Source organism: Phalangium opilio, unplaced genomic scaffold (assembly GCF_054372755.1).
Source record: "Phalangium opilio isolate 3A_F unplaced genomic scaffold, DU_Popi_V2 ptg000098l_1, whole genome shotgun sequence".
Taxonomy (NCBI): domain Eukaryota; kingdom Metazoa; phylum Arthropoda; class Arachnida; order Opiliones; family Phalangiidae; genus Phalangium; species Phalangium opilio.
The window spans coordinates 3,553,357-3,573,588 of NW_028324201.1; the positions used below are offsets into that span (position 1 = coordinate 3,553,357).

Here is a 20,232-nt window from a genome sequence, read left to right on the forward strand (position 1 = left end):
TGTTTGCAGACGCTTGTGTCTGGAATTGTTTGTTTGGTCATTAAGTCGGTATTGACAATACGGCCATAAGTATATAATTTATTCTATAAGTCACCGGAAAGTGAAAGTTATAGATTCTATATGGGACTCTCAAATCCTTAGAACCGCCAGTGCGTAGATTTTGTTCTTGTCATTAAGGGTGTTGATATCGGGTGCAAATATCGATATTTTAAAAAGTATCGAAATAGCAAATCGATTTTTGTAGCATGTCGTAAAGTAGCGTTGTTCTGATTCTTAACGTCAGAGATCCCATAAAAAGTACCAAATATATCTGAACGACACATAAGTCCAGCGGACATGTTAAGGTTTTAACACTGTATAGTAGTCGGGTGGAAATGACACCCGCTGGTATCGTTAGAAATTACCAAGTTTTGGTTGAAAGTACTCTATCGAAGTACTATCATGTAAATAGCCAGAATTTAAAATGACTCTCAAATATTAACTGGTTTTTTATTTATTTAGCTATACTGGTGTATTGACGGAAAGCGAAATGCATTATGGTTAAAGTTTACGGACCTGGAAAAGGCACTAGCGTGTTGGAGTATTGTTAAGAGAAGTATGCCTTCGTTCGTTGAGGCGGAAAACTAACTCTAATCATTCAGTTAATTGATTTACGAGTCATTAACACCTTCGACTATTTCTACTTCACAAACGTGGCACTGGTAGATGAATGGGTTATCGCTAGTTCCGAGGCTTAATTACGGGCTCGACCATCTTGTTATGCCTTACGACCTTCAAGACATTTCGCTCAAGCGTCCGTTCAGCTGGGAAAAATAAAACTTCTAACCCCTTCCACTTCTGAGTATTAGGGAAATTCGTATTTTTTTTTCTCAGCGCGTGTTCGAAATTTGTTTAAAGTTCTATCGTTTCGTGACCTACCGTTTCTGCCCCAATTTACACTCGTCTCACGTGTGGCTGGCGGAACCCGACAATTGGGCGCCGACACTTAGGCGCCGGTCATTTATTCACCGCCACTTAGGCGCCGGGACTGTTAGGCGCCGCGACATTTAGGCTCCGCGACAATTTGGCACCGAGATATTTAGGCTCCGCGACAATTTGGCACCGAGACATTTAGGCTCCGCGACAATTTGGCACCGAGACATTTAGGCTCCGCGACAATTTGGCACCGTGACATTTAGGCGCCGAGACATTTAGGCGCCCAGACAATTAGGCGCCCAGACAATTAGGCGCCGCGACATTACAGTATAATTTTCGTGAAAGATTTGAGATATTTAATGAAAGAACAAGACAAGTACTTTTATGCTTATATTCTTTTTATTCAACTGACATCAGAATTCAACATCTTCTTTGACTTCCCAAAATAATATGCCTTTTCCAAAATATTGTTGTTTATCTTCATTGACTTCCCAAAATAATATGCCTTTTGCAAAATATTGTTGTTTATCTTCATTGACTTCCCAAAATAATATGCCTTTTCCAAAATATTGTTGTTTATCTTCATTGACTTCCCAACTTAGGTTGGGTTTTTTTTTTGTTATTATTTTAGGATATGTTTTGTAAAAACAGGTAAGGTTTCGTGTCCTTTAATGGAGATTGCGAACATAGTCATGCAGTGACGCATAGGGATAATACACGGGTTGCGAAATTGAGAGGTCATTACGGATTTTTTGAAGAAATTGTGGAAAAATTATCGGGAAGTAAATGTCACGGCGCCTAATTGTCTCGGTGCCTAAATGTCACGGCGCCTAATTGTCTCGGTGCCTAAATGTCACGGCGCCTAATTGTCTTGGCGGCTAAATGGCGGCGCCTAAATGTCACGGACCGTGTGGCTGGTATTTGGCCTAATTGGAAATCTACAATACGTTGGTTTGTATCAGTTAGTATTTACTCATAATCATGGTGTAACATATTGATAGCAAGCGGAGCATGAGGACATCCTTATACTTATTTTCATGATGTTATTTTTAGTATTTTGTGAGACCTTTCTTAGAGAAAACTAGTGCTATGTGAGTAAAGGTTTCGTCTAAAAATTAATCGATTTCTTAATTGGACTCCAGCAATATTATACTTACAAGAACAAGTGGAACACGTGCTTTCGTATTATCTACGTTCGTACCTGAGCTCGCGTTTTAGAAAATTACATGACAATTTTCGTTCAGTCGAGATTTTCATTGGTAATTTTAAAGGGATTTAGATTTAAGGATTAGATAGAGGTTACGTGTCGTCATCTTAGTACCATTAAGTTGGCACGTCGAGGGGCTACTCACTAAATAATGCATTGGCTATTTTAAAACGGATTGAGATTGTGGGTTATTTAGAGGGTTATTCTAATAATTTTAGAGCGTCGAGGGGCTACTCACAATTGAAAATTTTCGTTCATTGTTGATTTTCATTGACTATTTTAAAATGGAAGGGAATTAAGTGTTGCGTCTGCATTATGGGTAATCATCGAGAGGCTACGCACTAAAACCTTGTTGGAAATCTTATGCGGAATTATAAATAACGCCGGAAGGCGTTCTTTACATTTCAACAGTGTTAGCAGACGAACTTTCGCTACAATGTGTGCTATGATGGTACCAGAAGCTGAAGCCAAGTGCCCATATACTCAATAAAGTCAATAAATTCTTGCTAGTAGCCACTGTAGTTTCAGTTATACTTCTACGATGTAACTTGGGATAGCTAATAATTATACGGACAGGTTAACATCGCATGGCATTGCAACAAAATGTAATGAAATTGTAATTAATATTTATATTTCATTACCTACTGCTGTATAATAAAGATGGAGAAGCTTACTGCAACGATCAATTTTGAATTTTGGCTCGATGAAGTTGAAGTTAGAAATGTGAACCTTAGCGTAGTCTTTAAAAACTGTATTTACCAAGTAAATTGGCGCTTTAAATTTGAGTATAAATTAAATTACGGTTATCTCGATAATTTATAGTTAGTTTTATTATTGCTTCTTATTATTTTATATTGCTCTAAGGTGGCAGATCTTTAGCATCAACGGCGTCACACTCACGGAATTGTAATCGATGAAAGTGTTACAGACCATGTCAAGCCACAGAGTTGGTTCATTCGATGGGAGTAGAGCGATTTGAGTTCAACGTTCATAGGCTCAACTAATGTTAAATCGAAACATTTGGTAAATGTAGAAACAGGCCAAAATAAAATTAACGCTCAACTAAACGTTAAAACCTCCCAGTAACATGGGACTGCGTTGGCCCTCTTAGAGCTCAATAACTAAAAGGCGAGACGTGTGGCTTGCTTCTGGATATATAAGAATGCTAAAAAACAATTAGAGTAGGCCTAGTGTTTTTCGAGAGATATTTTTGATTGGACACAACAGCAATGGATTTTTTAATCATTTTCATATTTTATAGAGAATCTATAGACCAAGTTACCTCAATAGGCCTAAAAAGAATTCAAATTTCTTGGGGGAGAGGGGGAAATAATGGGTAACTAACTCATCATATTTACGCTTATTGGCAATAGGTGGAACAAAGAACACATACAGCTAATTGGAATCATTGTGTAGAAATATTTTGAAAGAAGAACTAAACTAATCATTATGTATGACTTATTTTACCTCGTGAATAATCTATCTCGCTGCGCCTTGCAAGCGCCTAGGAACTCGCATTGCTACCACTGTCATAAAGAAAGACGTCATAATTATGAGGCGTGACGAAGTACTCGAGCCCAGCCCACAAAACCAGCCTAGAAATTAACATGGTTGATATGGAGGCACAAAGACTCTTAATAGCTGTATTTATTCCTGGTGGCATAAGTACAACCAGAAGGGAATAAGAGAGAAGGGACACACTTTATATCTCCATAATGCTTTACACTCGTAACAACAGTCTTACTAACCTCAAATCAACTACCCTTCACTGATTGGCTATCAAACTTCTGTCTTAGCTGTGACGTCAGATAAGAAGGTGACGTCTCGGTTGACTTATAAAAAGTAGTTTTGTTTACAACTTTACATTGAATGAGATAAAAATGGCCAAATTTCATGTTGATTCACGAAATCAAGCTGTGCAATTAATTTAGATGCACGGGAATTACAATTTGAAGGTAATAAATAGATTAAAACTAATTATTCTGAATTAATATTAAAAAATAAAAATTAGTTTCAATAAAATACATACTTGGGGTTATAATTACACAAGAACGTAACATCGACAGCCCTAAGCCTTTGGAGAATGAAAATCTAGCAGACAAATGGGCCGATACCGCGGAGAACTTAAAGAACTATTTTTGCAGTAAATTGGTTAAAAGCTGTGTACTTGCGCAAAGTTTTCGCGGTTTTCTTGAGGTTGGTCGGACTCCCGTTACCATAGCAGGCTCTAATGTCTCCCTTCTCTCTTATTCCCTTCTGGTACAACTTACATATATATGAACCATACCCCACTCGATCACCTAGTGTAGTATGTGGAAAACTGTTTGTTTAGTCAGGTAGCGTGAAATGAAAAGCTATGCGCATAAAGTATCTTTGTAATTATAGTTGGGACACTATGGAGGTGTAAGTTCCATCATTTCCTTGTATAGTCTAAAAGCAGACTTCGAGAAAACGAACCAGCTATAGCTGACATTGGTTTGTCAATATGTGGACATTGGATTTTCCAAATACGACACAAACTAACTGATTTATGATAAAACATAACAATTTAAAGAGCTTGGCTTAATTTCAACGTTTAGCCAATTGGTCGAAGGAAATCTCGGTTAGGACAACGGCGACTGATGCTGACATCAGAATGAAAAACCAGTAGAAAGGAGCACTGATGCTACCGAGGTTCAAGTTCGAAGAGCTTTTCATCGGTTTCTTCCACGTGACGTATTCAAGAGGGTGATGATGGACGAACTCCAGATAGTTAAAAACTTGCCTTTCGAACATTGGTCCTATTCTGCAATAAAGAATGGTCAGTCCTTTTCACTTTACGATAAAATTCATACTGACTTCAGTTGTCCGAACTCGTGTTCTATTGGACTGCTACTCATCCAAGATGAATTGTAAGCAATGTGTAAGAATTCCAAACCCATTTCTTGCTGCGAAAAGTAAAGTCCTCCTAGGTCCGAAAACAGCTCTTTAGCCTCAGCATCAGCGGTCAAGACTTCTCCCAAGAGCCAAGTCAGGTATTTGTCTGATATGATCAGAGCTTCTTTTCCAGAAATTATCGGAATGTATCCGTCAACCACTATATAATCCACAATACTTTTGAAACTCTTCTCCTTATCGGGTGCGTCTAGCCATTGCTGAACAACTGGATCCTTGGCAGCCTAAATAGAGCCAAGTGAATAGAGGACTTAATATTAAAGTGGGTATTCACCAAAACTTGAAGATATTCGAATGTTCCAGTGCCTTCGATCATAATAGGTGGAATTCCCGATTTGATCAAGTCCGAGAGGGTGTCGATGCTATTGTAACTCTCTGTCGTGAACTCGGTTCGCAAGAAGCAACCCAAGAAAAACAGAATGAAAGTCACTCCGATAAGCCACGACGAGGCTAAAAGACGACAAGTAACATGGGACAGAACGGTGGAAATCGCTATAGAAAATATTTTCTAATTCTAAAAATCATAGAGCAGAAACCTTTCTTGGATCCCACAAGCCCCTCTCAGAGGTGTTATGCCCTAACCACGATCAGAATTATTTTTACTCCAAAACCAGTGCCACCAAAAGATAAAAAAATTGCTTACGTTCAGCACACAAGAGCGACGCGTTATCCCAGACATTTTCCAGCGTTTCTCGGACTAATTTCTTAACAACTTTCATTTTGGACAAATGTTTGTATTTGTCCATTACTAGCGAATGAATGACGAGCAAAACCGCAAGAAGGACCACTGTTAAAGCCATTAAAGTCACCACCTTATGAAATCAAGAACGAATTTATGATTGGGTACTGGATTGTAACTGAGTGAAATTTACAGGCGAATCCATATTTAGGAAGGACAACGAAGTTAACACAACCCTTTTCGGGGCGGCGGACACGATAATAGTTCTGGAAGCTCCAAAGGGCGAAGACGGACTGAAATATTCCTGTCGACCGTCGAAAAATGAGAGCGGCATGGCAGTCATGACACAATGAACTTTCTAAATCGGGGTGAAATGTCGTAAGAGAGTAATGTATTTCGTACTTCTTTATTAGCCGAAATTCACTTACGTTTGCTAAATTAGGTTCATTAACAATTTTAAGAGCTTCAAAAAAGTCAAACTTATGACTTTCGAATATTGCCCTGAAAGTCAGCAATAAAATTAAGTTACAGAAACGTGTATTTTTAAATTCAAATTTTATTCCTGACATATAATTGAGGCAAATCATTTCTACTAGGCTCACTTCATTAATAATGAATTTATTGGCTAAAAGATTGAGAAACTTGAAAGGACAAGCCCACTTTATTAAGACTTCATCAAAATAATCAACATCGTATTTTCATATTCCTCAGCTTTTGCTTTTTAAATCTAGTTTGTTTTAGGGCAATAATTGAAAATACTACAAAGTAGAACGAAAATTACCTTATGTTGAAGGATCGTTTTAAGTAATCTGCCGTGCTTGTGTACGCCGACACCACGTTCGCCATCCCCCAAGTTTCCTGGTAAGAATTCAAGTATATTTACCATCATGCGTCAATATTAAGATTTTGACCCGCGAGTTTACCGTAATTGTCGCATAGTTTATGAGTGTTTCATTGGCGTACCTGTGATAATTGAGGAATTTTTAAAATCAATGAGTTATATTATAGATTTATAATTTGAAATGGTACCTGTATTTAAAATAGCGATCATTGCCAAGATATTCAAATTCATTTTTTGCCATCTCTCAATTTTCAACTGATAAATCAAATCTCCTTGGTGAAATTAACAATATCCAATCTGTTATGCGAAATCTAGAACACGCTTACTTCTACATTCGAAAGTTTATAAACGATTTAGCGCGTTTATAACTTATATTATAGGGTTTGATAATATAAGTGAGGAACACACTGTACCCGCTTAATACATTCGTTATGCAACATCATGAAGTATTATATACTTCTGCTTATATATAATATTTTGCGCACATGTGCTGCACGAAACGTAACAGGGTAAACTTCAAATAACAGTGTGCTTTTTGAATTATGTCATTGAATGGATTGCCAATTCGTTCGGTTCGAGACCCTTCTTTGAAAACGGTAGGCTGAATAATTACCAAACACAAAATCACCCTTTATTGCGTAAGGTTCAACGTAGGAGCTACCCGTAAATTAGTTTTTCCGAAATACGAAACGTTTAATTACTATCGTTTGTAAGCGGTCGTAGCTCATGTAGAGTAACCCTTTTTCTAAGGTTTTGCAAGCCAAAAGTATATATACAAGGAGTACGTAACTCTGCCAACAATCTCTATGCGTGACGGGGTTTTTCAAGCGCGTAAAAACACAGACAGCTGCGTGGAATGTAGGCAGTAAATAGACCCTGTTGAAAAGTTGGGGGTAATATATTAATATTGTGTATGCCAATATTGTTTTCATAAGACGAAACATCCGCTAGATGGATCCAAAGACTTTGGATCATGTAGCTTCGAAAAAAATAGCTTTGATGGACTGGTTGGTACTTTGAAGCTCCATCTAGCGTCTTATAATCCACATACTGGATGTTCCTTCTTAACCTTATAACAAGCATTCGATATTGGGGTCTCCCTTTTGAAAAGGGTATATTTTAGATATGGAAACCCTTTCATTATTTTCTTTTTATAACTTATCACAATGCAAATGGATTTGGCTACTGTTTATAGATTAGCCTCCCTAGGTTTGAAATACGTAAATTGCTTGTGAAGAAAAGTTATTACAGTACATTGTGGATACGCATTATGATTCTCAAATTAAATACTTAGCTTTAATTGTACTTTTCCTTTAGTTTCAAAACAATTACTTTCTCCATGCTCTAGTAAATATATTTATAAGAAGCAATTTATAGCCAAGCCGAAACCCTTTATTATACCAGGTAAGCATACAGCTAATAAGAATCATTGCGTACACGTTTTCTCAACGTCTCTTTGCAGATTTTGCGAGATGAGCTTGACTAATCATTCTGTATGCCGAATTTTACCTCGCGAATATTCTATCCCGTTGCACCAGGCACCTTGCACTCGCCTTGGAACTCGTCACACTCGTATTCCAAACCAACCAATTAAAAGCTTCAGAGTCCGCAAAATCCACATAAAAATTAACTTGGGAGTTATGGGCCACAATGATACCTCTTATACTTATATACTTAGAATAGAGTGGCACTGAGAGAGAGGAGCTACGGGGACGTGGCGTCAATTTTGGTAGTCTAAAATCGCTAAAATCAGAAGTAGGATGAGACTAGAAGTTGTGGAGTCCCGGTCATAGTAAAGAAAAAACGAATTATTTAATTTTTATATGGAAATGTTTTTTATCAATGTTACGATGTTAATATTTTTTCATGCAATCAATCTGATATATAAAGCAAAGCAAAATAAACCTAGGTTTTAGTTTTTACCGTATGCTGAATATCGTCTCTTCTTTTAATCACGCGTCCTACAATTGGTGACCCAGACGTTTACATATTAAGTTTTAATTATGTTTAAAAATACCGGGGACCCACGAGACGACGTTACCGCGTTATCAGTACAAATTCAACAACTAACTGAGAAGCTTAACCAAGCAATGGAAGACAAGGACCAATTTGAAGAGGATAGGACGGGAAGCCAGGAAATCGCTCGCGTCTCCATCAAGTTACCACAATTCTGGAAGGACAGTCACAACTATGGTTCACAACTATAGAATCACAATTCAGAATTCATCGTATCACAACTGAACAAACAAGGTTCGACTTCGTTTTGCAGTCTTTGGATCCTAGTATAATTCCTTACGTCGCGGACATACTGAAGAAGCCACCAGAAAACCCATACACGGCAATCAAGGCTAGAATTATCTCGTCTTTTTGCGACACTGACGAAAAAAGACTACGCAAGTTACTCAGTGGTATTCAAATCGGGGACCAGAAGCCATCATTATTCCTGCAGACGATGAGACTACAAGCCGGTTCTCAAGCAAACGACGCTATCCTCAAATCCCTATTCATGGATCAACTGCCTGAGCAAGTTCCTGGTATCCTTGTAATGAGCAATGAAAGTGATTTGGAGAAAATTGCAGCCCAAGCGGATAAAATCGTTGAAGTCATACGTCCAAGTACCATATCTACCGTCACTTTACCAAGACCAATAAGCGACGAGGCATCAACCATAGAACGTCTTTCTCAACAAATAGAAGAGCTCCACAAGAAATTCGACACGTTCAGTCGTGGTCGTGCCCGCAGATACGATAACGAAAGCCGAGGACGAAGACAAAGCCGTTCCCAGTCTCGTGGACGTACATTCAATCCGCTTGGCAAACTCTGCTTCTACCACTTCCGGTTTGGTGAAAAGGCGGAAAAATGTCAAGATCCTTGCAGTTGGGAGCGAAATCAGACGACGTCCAAGCGATCGGAGCAGGGAAACTGACCGGCCCGTCGGAACTTGCGACGACCGACAGCAATGGCAAGAAATCTCGTCGCCTCTTTATCTACGATAAAACGTCACAACGCAATTACCTAATAGACACCGGAGCTGATTTATCTGTTATCCCACCTACCAAGCAAGATAGACGAAACCACGGTTATCAACTACAACTTTTCGCTGCAAATGGCACACAAATCAGAACTTAAGGGATGAAGACACTTCAGCTGGATCTTGGACTTCGACGGTCTTTCAAGTGGAAGTTCATTATCGCCGACGTTGGCAAACCGATTATTGGAGCCGATTTTATTACCACGTTTCACCTCCTACCTGATCTGAAAATGAAGAAGTTGGTGGACAGCAAAACGCAGCTATTAACACTCTGCAAAGTAATTCAACATCCCTCAAAGACAATAACAACTATAAGTGGCACAACAAGTTATCACAAAATCCTAATGGAGTACCCTGAGATTACTCGTCCGTCAGCAGCGTTGCAATCACCAAAACATAACGTTTTCCATCATATCGAGACTAGTGGACCACCGGTCGTAGAACGTGTCCGGAATCTCGACCCAAAAAAACTTGCAATTGCGAAGAGAGAATTCATGCTTATGGCCGAACAAGGTATATGTCGACCCTCAAAAAGTAATTTTGCAAGTCCACTCCACATGACGCCTAAAAAATTGGAGACTGGAGACCATGTGGAGATTATCGAGCCTTAAATTGTTGCACTCGTCCGGATCGATACCCCCTAGCATTGATAACCAACATGACGGCAAATTTCGCAAGGTGCACGATCTTTTCCAAGTTCGACCTCGTGAAGGCATTTCATCAGATACCAGTACACCCTGATGATGTTCAAAAAACGGCGGTCATCACACCCTTTGGGCTTTGGGAATTCCTGCGCATGCCTTTCGGTTTATGCAATTCGGCCCAAACTTTTCAACGCTTCATGGATGAAGTGTGCCGGGGGTTGGATTTCGTGTTCGTGTATGTCGATGACGTCGCAGTAGCATCAGCTGACACAGAGACGCATAAGAAACACCTCCGCATCCTTTTCGACCGATTTAAGGAATATGGTATCGTGATACATCCCGGAAAATCCCAGATGGGAATGGCCGAAATAGAGTTCCTTGGATTCTTGGTCAATTCAAAAGGAATCGCACCATTGCCAGACAAGGTCAAAGTAATACTTCAGTATCCAAAGCCAGAGACCATCGCTGACCTTCGAAGATTCTTGGGAATGAAAATTTTCTATCATCGTTTCATAAGGAATTCTGCAACGATTCAGGCACCATTGAATCAATACCTTAAGGGAGCGAAAACGAACGATAAAACCCGAATAAATTGGACTACGGTAGCTGAAAAAGCGTTCCAGGATTGCAAAACAGCCCTTCAAGATGCCACACTGCTAGTACATCCGAGGATGGACGCCCCTTTGGTTCTGAAAGTTGATGCTTCAGATTTTGCAATCGGAGCAGCACTGGAGCATAGAATTGGAAACGATTGCGAACCTCTCGCATTATTTTCCCGGAAATTATCACCAGCACAATTAAAGTACAGCGCGTACGACCGAGAACTTCTTGCGGGTTATGCAGCTATCAAAAACTTCGAGCATATGCTTGAGGGCAGACAATTTACTCTGTATACGGATCTTAAGCCACTGACGTTCGCATTCATGCAGAAGCTGGATAAAGCAAGCCCTCGACAAGCAAGTCAACTCGATTACATTGGTCAATTCACCACGGATATACGACATATTAAAGGCGAGGACAACACGGTTGCAGACGCCCTTTCACGCATCGAGATAAATTTCGTAAATATTGGGACCTTCGATTTCCAGAAGTTGGCTGAAGCACAAGTTATCGACGACGAATTAATTACACTGTTATCTTCGGAGACTGCATTGAAGCTGAAGAAAATAGACCTACCGGATTCAAAAATTGATCTCTATTGCGATATTTCAACGGACAAAGTTAGACCCTACATTTCACTGCCTTTCCGGAAGCAAGCTTTCAGTAATATCCACGGTTTATCTCACCCGGGAGTACGGCAAACGAGGAAGCTTCTCGCACAACGTTTTTGTGGGGCCATCCATGAATGCTGACGTAGCAAAATGGACTAATGCGTTTATCCCGTGTCAAAGGAGTAAAGTCAACAGACACACTGTCAGCCTGCATGAAAAACACACTACCTTCACAGCGATTCACGGACGTTCATGTAGACCTCGTTGGACCGTTACCGCCATCAGAAGGATACTCCTACCTTTTTACCTGCGTCGACCGTTTCTCACGTTGGCCTGAAGCATTCCCAATCAACAGTATTACCGCAGAATGTGTGTGTCGTGCGTTTTATGATGGATGGGTTTCAAAGTTCGGATATCCCGACACAATATATTCAGACCGTGGAAGGCAGTTTACTTCGTGTTTATTTAAAGATCTCGCACAACACTTGGACGCAAGACACCAGCAAGTTACGGCATTCCATCCCCAAGCAAATGGGATGGTTGAAAGGATGCATCGGTCTCTCAAAGCCGCTCTCACAGCTCGAGGACATGACCAATGGACAAAAACTTTGCCATCGGTGCTCTTGGGACTACGAAAAGCAGTAAAAGAAGATATTCAGTCTTCAGCGGCTGAGATGATATACGGGGAGACATTACGACTGCCTGGAGATTTTTTCGTCCAAGTCAAGCAAGACAAAACCCAGAAGATTTTCTGAGTTTTTTGCGCACGGTCATGGATGCTGTGCGGCCAGTACCTGCGTCAAACCACTCCAAACAGAAGGTTTTTGTACACAAGGAGCTTACAAGCTGTTCATACGTTTGGATCAGAAACGACACGGTCCGAAAACCCCTTCAACCGAAGTATGATGGTCCTTACCTAGTACTCGAGCGGAGTGCTAAATACTTCAAAGTTCAAATTGGAAAAAGAACAGACACCGTTACTATCGATCGTCTAAAACCTGCGTTTCTCGAAGTAGATGAGCCATGTACTGTCACAGCGAAACTGCCAAATGCTCTTGATGTGAAGAAGATAGCAAAGAAAGTATCATTTCCGGATATGCCTACCGCTACTTCAACCAGTGATCACCGAACCCGTTCCGGTCGAAATTTCAAGCCTGCTAGTTTTAAGCGTTGACACTGGAAGGGGCGTAATGTGTAGTCCCGGTCATAGGAAAGAAAAAACTAATTATTTAATTTTTATACGGAAATGTTTTTATCAATGTTACGATGTTAATATTTTTTTCATGCAATCAATCTGATATATAAAGCAAAGCAAAATAAATCTAGTTTTTAGTTTTTACCGTATTCTGAATATTGTCTCTTCTTTTAATCACGCGTCCTACAAAGTAAAGAGCTCTAGCATTGGTAATAGATCCTGGCATTAGTGAACAAATTTGAGGATTTTACGCCGCTTCAACCGCGCTTACGCCAGAGAGAAAAAAATTGGTCTAGTTCCAAAAAATTTCCTATCTCCTTCCCTTCATCCTAAAGCCGCGGAGCGGCGGAACACGGACGAGTGTGCTTGAATCTCAGACCACCTACCTGGGTAGGAGGTCTGAGCTTCAATCTAGTTCGGCCGTCTACCGCCGCGAGCGTCTCACGTTTAGGAGGGAAAACTCAGAAACCGCTACCAGAGGGCCAACCGTTGGCGTGTTATCAAGAATATTCACTTTCGCCAAGTGAAGAATTTGGTTACCTCAATACTTCTAGTCCCCTTATCTTACTTCTGACCGTACTTATAAAGGTAGAGATAATATTATAGAAAATTGATATTATGGATATCAATGATTTAACACTGTGTATTGATTTGGTAAAATTGAACGTAATTTGTGAAGTATATACTTGAAAAAAAATAGATAACACTATGAAACTTCAAATATTCAGTCCAGATAGCTAAGCTACGTTTTCAAACAAATATGTTTATAGTGTGCTTTTGTATTAAGAAAAATTATTGCAAACATTTCATTTTAATGCACAAACCGGAATTGATGACATAATTCCATGTGGGAGACGCGGATCAAAATTCATGCTACGTTAATAATTAAAGTATTTAATTTAACTTTAAACGTACCTACCTACCAACCGTCGTCTTCACTTAGGAATCAGCCTGTTCCGACTTGCCCTTAAAAATATCGTCGTGACAATGAGAACAATGGCAAAAACGTGTTCGTTTCTTGTTTACAGACGCTTGTGTCTGGAATTGTTTGTTTGGTCATTAAGTCGGTATTGACAATTCGGCCATAAGTATATAATTAATTCTATAAGTCTCCGAAAAGTGAAAGTTATAGATTCTATTTTTTGGCCTAATTGGAAATATATAATACCAAAATAAGTTGGTTAGTATCAGTTAGTATTTACTCATAATCGTTGTGTAATATATTGATAGCAAGCGGAGCATGAGGACATCCTTATACTTATTTTCATGATGTTATTTTTAGTATACTATATACCTTTCTTAGAGGACACTAGTACATTGTGAGTTAACGTTTCGTCTATAGATTAATCGATTTCTTAATTAGACTCCAGCAATATTATACTTTCAAGAACAAGTGGAAAAATAGGAATATTATCTGCAACAGGTGCTTTCGTATTATCTACGTACGTACCTGAGCTCACGTTTTAGAAAATTACACTTCGTCGAGGAGCTATTCACTAATGATAATTTTCGTTCAGTGGGGATTTTCATTGGTTATTTTGAAGGAATTTAGATAAAGGGTTAGATAGAGGTTACGTGTCGTCATCTTAGTACCGTTAAAGGTAGCACGTGGAGGGGCTACTCACTAATTAACACATTGGTGATTTTAAAACGGATTGAGATTGTGGGTTATTTAGAGGGTTATTCTAATAATTTTAGAGCGTCGAGGGGCTACTCACAATTGAAAATTTTCGTTCATTGTTGACTTTCTTGGACTATTTTAAAATGGAAGGGCATTATGGGTAATCATCGAGGGGCTACCCACTAAAACCTTGTTGTAGATTTTATACGGAATTAAAAATAACGCCGGAAGGTGTTCTTTATATTTTAACAGTGTTAGCAGACGAACTTTTACTCAATGTGTGCTAGGATGGTACCAGAGGCTTAAGCCATGTGCCCGTATACATAATATCGTCAATGATTCCTTGCTAGTAGCCGCTGTAGTTTTAGTTATACTTTTACAATGTAACTCGGGAATGCTAATAATTATACGCCCAGTCAAATATTTCGGCATCACCAAAAAATGTAATGAAATTGTAGTCTATAATAATATTCTATTAACTACTACTAATATACTATCTAGATGGAGAAGCTCACTGCATCGATCAATTTTGAATTTCAGCTCGATGAAGTAGAATTTAGAAATGTGAACGTTAACGTCGTTATTAAAACTGTATTTACCGAGTAAATTACCGCCCTAAATTTGACCATAAATTAAATCTCGATAATTTATAGTTAGTTTTATTGTAGCTGTTTAATTTGTCATACTATTCTAAGATGGCAGATCTTTAGCACCAACGACGTCATACTCAAGCAATTGTAATCGATGGAAGTGTTACAGACCATGTCAAGCCACAGAGTTGGTTCATTCGATGGGAGTCGAGCCGCCACGAGCGATTTGAGGGCGACTTTCATAGGCACAACTAATGTTAAATCGAGATATTTAGGAAATGTATAAACAGACCAAAATAAAATTAACGCTCAACTAAACGTTAAAACCACCGAGTAAAATCGGACTGCGTTTGCCATCTTTGAACTCAATAACTAAGAGGCGAGACACGTGGCTTGCTTCTGGATTTATTAGAATGCTAAATAACAATTAGAGTAGTGTTTTTCGAGGGGTATCTTTGATAGCACACAACATCAATGGATTTTTTTTATCATTTTCAAGTTTAATAGAGCATCTATAGACCAAGTTGCCTGAATAGGCCAAAGAAAAAAAAACGTTTTGGGGGCGGGGGGTGGGGTAGTGAATGGCTAACTCATAATATTTTAGTTAATTGGCACCTGGAGTATAAACAGCTAATCAGAATCATCGTGTGGCCATTTTCGCAACGTATTTAATCTGATTTTGAGGGAAGAGCCATACTAATCATAATGTCTGCGACTAATCTGTTTCGTTGCGCCATGCGAGCAACTAGGAACTCGCATTCATCTTTAGCAAATTAACCCATGACTTGGCCTTGAATCTGGTGCAAACACATGTGAGGAAGCTTGAGATAGTATTTTATTCGTCAATAACATAAACAAACTACATAGGAAATACATGGAACACCGATGAAAAAATTGCAATACCACCGGAATTTATTTATGTAAATGAAGCAGGCATAAATAACAGCTTATCTATACTTCAGAGTTCAGACCCACTCATTCAAACCTTCGTGGGACCATCTATACCAGGTTTTTGGCATTTTCCCAGACTGGAGAAGATAGATTTATTCCAACTCCCAAAATTCTCGGTTAACTTTTGCTGTGACTGTCTAAATGCAGGTTATGGGTCGGCAACAAATCGGTTTCAAAAATAAAGCTTGGTTTCTTCGGTGCCACAATAGCACGTACGTGGAAAGGTATTTTTCTTTAGTTATAAGAGTGGAATGAAAAGCGAAAAGCTACACTGTAAAAAAGTGATGTTCATCTTTGAATGCTTAGGCGTGCATAGCCCCGACACTGTGGTGGTACGTTTTAACATTCAAATTTGAATAATTTCTTTGCGTTAAAATTTGAACACACTGTAAAAAATTACTGTTGAAATTACGGCAATTTTACTGGCAGAAAATTACCAGGAAAGTTACCGTTAAATTACAGGTTTTTCTTACCGTTAACATCAACATTAATTGTATCATGAAACTTGCAATTAAAAACCTGATATATGTACAAGTATAGTATAGTTAGTTTAACAGAAACGTTACTGTGGTGTCAACAGTAAGCTGTACCTGATTTCTACTATTATTTTAAAATAAAATGACGGTAAAAAACCCCAACGTTATTTTACACGTAAATCTTGCAATTAAGATCTTGCTCCATGCAGAAGTGAAGTAAAGTTACTTTTACTGGAACGTTACTGTTGTTCCAACGTTAAATTCTGCCTTCCTCCCTACTAGTTTTTCAAATAAAATTACAGTTAACCGTAGTAATTACTGGTAACATCCCATTATTTTAAAATTAAATGACGGCAACCCATCGTAACTACAGCAAATTTTATGTGTTTTTACGGTTTATTTTCAAGGTTTTCAATCATAATTTTCAAGTCTAAATAGATGGTAACAATATCCCTCAAATTAAGTTGGGAAACCAAAATAAACCTCTCCGAGTCGAGAGCTAACATTTCCTAAAAAGAATTATACTTTTCAACCAAAGCACAATCAGCCAATGAGATAACAGGAAATAAAAAGTACAAATTTGCCTAGTTCATTTGTAAAGGTTAAAGTGTCTATTCCTTTACTGTATATCCTCCTTAATTCTATTTAAGGACCTAATATATATCATTTAAATGTGTATTTAACTTTCGGCTCACTCTGAACCGTTAAGACCTCCGCAAGGAGAACATGAATCAAGGCTTATTTTGCTTTAGCCCAAGGAATTCTTAATTCATGGATCCACTCAGAGCAACAGTTACTAAAGTATTAAGCGTTAACATCCATTGAAACTATGAAAGATAAATTTTACTTTTACGCTATATATAAATGAAGTAAAGCTGAATTAAATAGTAAACACAAAATTTGAAATATTATTATCAAGAGATGTTCTTGGAATATTGAAATGAATCAGAGCTTTATAGCTACACAACTACTAAAAGAATCGTAATACCGAAATATATTTAATTGATTTTCATTTAATATTCTGCAAAAAGAAAATGTTTATGGTTTTGTAAAAGATCTTTTCATCCTACTCACTTTATATTAACTTTGATACGCGTATAGTGTTTCGATTCAGATGCAATCTTCATTACTCGTTCTATATAAACTTTCAATCGTGTCGTTCTGAAGATAGAAGTTTATCTTAAATAATTAAATTTATATATCTTATATTAATTATTTTAGTCGTCTGTATTTTAGATTAATTATAGTTAAGTCGATGCAAGAAACTTCATTATTAAAATTATTTTAAACATAGCTATTGTTAACGTTTGACTTCCAGTGAAGACCTTTTTCCGAATTTTCGTGAATTTAGGGTATATAAGGTGATCGATTCACAGTGAGGTATAAGAAAATTAGCATATGCGTGAACCTGCGGTGGAAGCCCTGCCATTGGGAGGCTAGACGTTTCTCGTAACCCTAGCCGCTCGCCGCGTACATCTTAAACCTAAAGATGTAGATGCAGTAGAAGCTTATGTTGCAGATTGGTGTCTATGTTGTATAGACGAAAGACTAGTGCATGGTGTTGTTGTTAGAATCCTTTAAATACCGATTGTTATTGTTATTGGGTGAAAGAGTTCGCGGTTAGCCAGCTGATGAAGTTATAACGGCTAGTTAATGATTGACGTTAAGTAAGATAAATATAGCAATGAAGTATAGTTTTCCGAATTTCTGTATACTGCGAATGCGGTCCGGAAATTGCGAACACGTTTGCTCCTATTTGCCAACTGCTAACGCTTTGACAGACAGACGGACACACAGATGCGTTCAGTATAATACCTCTCCGTGACGTCATCGTCACTCGGAGAGGTAAAAATAAATTTCTAGATAAAATGTTTTAGGAAATTGTAATTGTTGTTGAAAAATCTGAGATAAGTAATTTTTAATTCAATTAATTTATAGGAAATAAATCCAATACCATTAAAATAAATTTCCCTGGATATGGGAAATTTCCCTCAATCTCGCATCCTTGAATTACGTGGAAGATTGCTGGTTAATCCGATTTGTCACGCTTAGTTGTTGTCCAATGTCGTAAATTGTAATAATAAATAAATAATAGTAAATAATATCCTAACAGAGAAAAAAGGTGAAATTATTTGAATTTATTTCATTTGGGGTAGTACGAAACGCAATGCAAAGAATACCATTGTTGATATGTTATTCCTAACCTAACAGCATCCTCACAGTTGATCACCGAGTATTTATTGTTGATGTTACGATATTTCTAAACGACTATGTTTCTACTATTACTTAGTGTTGATTTTACAGTATTTTTCATCGACAGTATTTTTACCATTACTTTATTGTTGATAGTTCGGTATATTAAGATAACAGTAACTTTCTTGTTATTTATTGAACATTTACTGCTAAATGTACAGTTGATAAAATTATTACATTTTTGCTGTTGCTTATAGTAAATATCCTGTTAATCCAACGGTAATATCTAGTATTGGATATTACTTGTTGAAATTTTACGGTAATTCAACAGGAAGAAACGGTTATTTTTAACAGTGCAGAACACTATTGTTCAAAATTAAACGCTCACGCATTCATATTTAAACGGCGCGTGAGAGGTTGCTATATCGTGTAAATTTAAGTACAAAACCGCTCAAATTTAATTGGAAAATTAAACGTTTAATATTGAATCTTTATGCATTGATTATTGAGCAACATCGGAGAGTTTGATCAAGCGTTCATCTTCAATTGCTTACGTTCAAAATTGAACAGTTCACCATTTAAAAATACATGGTGGACAAGCGTTTGATGAAGCATTGAAATTTGAGAAATATGATTTCAAATTTCATCGCTGAATGCGTAATGGTAAGGCATACTATATTAAATATACGCACTGACAAGTAAGAAATCTAATGTGTTTAAAGCTTGTACATCTTCTGAGGGCTGGTAAATTTGAAACACATCAATCGTTGTGTTAAATAATAATTCAGTTATATGAAGAAAGTCTGAACTTAAGGAAAGTGTTCATTATCAAGCTCTTTCCGATTAAAACGTTGTTGCAATAAATTACATTATCAAACTATTTGAAGGCCTATGTAAACATAAGGGAAAGGTGAAATACGCAATAATCCGTAACATTTCCATTGATATTATTGTATAATTATGTTTATACAGACAAATATGTATTTAATTCACAGTAAATAAACAAGTTATAGTAAATTGTTGAGAAGTTATTTTAATGAAAGCTTTATTTGTAGTACAAATTTAGAGCAGTGGAATCAAGTAATTTTAGGGCAGAATTAATTTTGTTTTGCCCACCTTTTGCGATTGAACAATTTCGTCCACATTTGAATACCCATTAAACGCTTTTTTCTTAGAGTGTTGTTTTAAAGCCAAAAACAATTCCATTTGAACGCCCATAACGCTCTCGTGTGAACGCCCATATCGCTCTCGTGTGAACGCCCATATCGCTCTCGTTTGAACGCCCATATTGCCCTCGTTTGAACGCCCATATCACACTCGTTTGAACGCCCATATCACACTCGTTTGAACGCCCATATCGCATTTGTTTGAACGCCCATAATGCACTCGTTTCAATGCCCATATCGCATTCGTTTGAACAACCACAATGCACTCGTTTGAAAGCCAAGAAGTCCTTACTTGAACGTTTAAAACGCTCTTGTTTTAATAATAATACTAATACTAATACTATTCCAATCCTATTAGAACGCCAAAACGACTAAATCTGAACACTTCATTAGCGCAAGGCGGTTATTCAAAATTGAATGAGATAAGGATTCATTTTTGAATGGTAATATATAAGCTGTCCAAAAATGAATGCTAGAGCTTAGTTTTGATCGATATGACGGTAGTTTGTTCAAAAATGAATGCTCATGGTTGGTTTTGAATGCCTAAAATACTCCTTGTTCAAAATTGAATGTCTCTG

The 20,232-nt window shown here is 37.8% G+C and overlaps 2 protein-coding genes across 2 annotated transcripts; both read left to right on the forward strand.

The window, feature by feature from the left end:
- Positions 1–8,579: 8,579 nt before the first annotated feature.
- Positions 8,580–9,705, forward strand: LOC149634513 (uncharacterized). The gene is made up of 3 exons (XM_089851040.1): positions 8,580–8,734; positions 8,797–9,371; positions 9,428–9,705. Exons 1-3 carry the CDS (start codon positions 8,580–8,582, stop codon positions 9,703–9,705), a joined length of 1,008 nt encoding a protein of 335 aa, XP_089707166.1.
- Positions 9,706–9,708: 3 nt separating this feature from the next.
- Positions 9,709–10,218, forward strand: LOC149634514 (uncharacterized). The gene has a single exon (XM_089851041.1). It carries the CDS (start codon positions 9,709–9,711, stop codon positions 10,216–10,218), a length of 510 nt encoding a protein of 169 aa, XP_089707167.1.
- Positions 10,219–20,232: the final 10,014 nt, after the last annotated feature.

What these genes read in the sequence shown, in the direction of transcription:
- LOC149634513 (XM_089851040.1), top strand. Translation starts at nt 8,580, where the DNA reads ATGTTTAAAAATACCGGGGACCCACGAGACGACGTTACCGCGTTATCA. An exon ending in ATCGCTCGCGTCTCCATCAA is followed by an intron (nt 8,735 to 8,796) that starts GTTACCACAATT and finishes ATCACAATTCAG; the next exon opens with AATTCATCGTATCACAACTG. An exon ending in CCGTTCCCAGTCTCGTGGAC is followed by an intron (nt 9,372 to 9,427) that starts GTACATTCAATC and finishes TTTGGTGAAAAG; the next exon opens with GCGGAAAAATGTCAAGATCC.
- LOC149634514 (XM_089851041.1), top strand. Translation starts at nt 9,709, where the DNA reads ATGAAGACACTTCAGCTGGATCTTGGACTTCGACGGTCTTTCAAGTGG.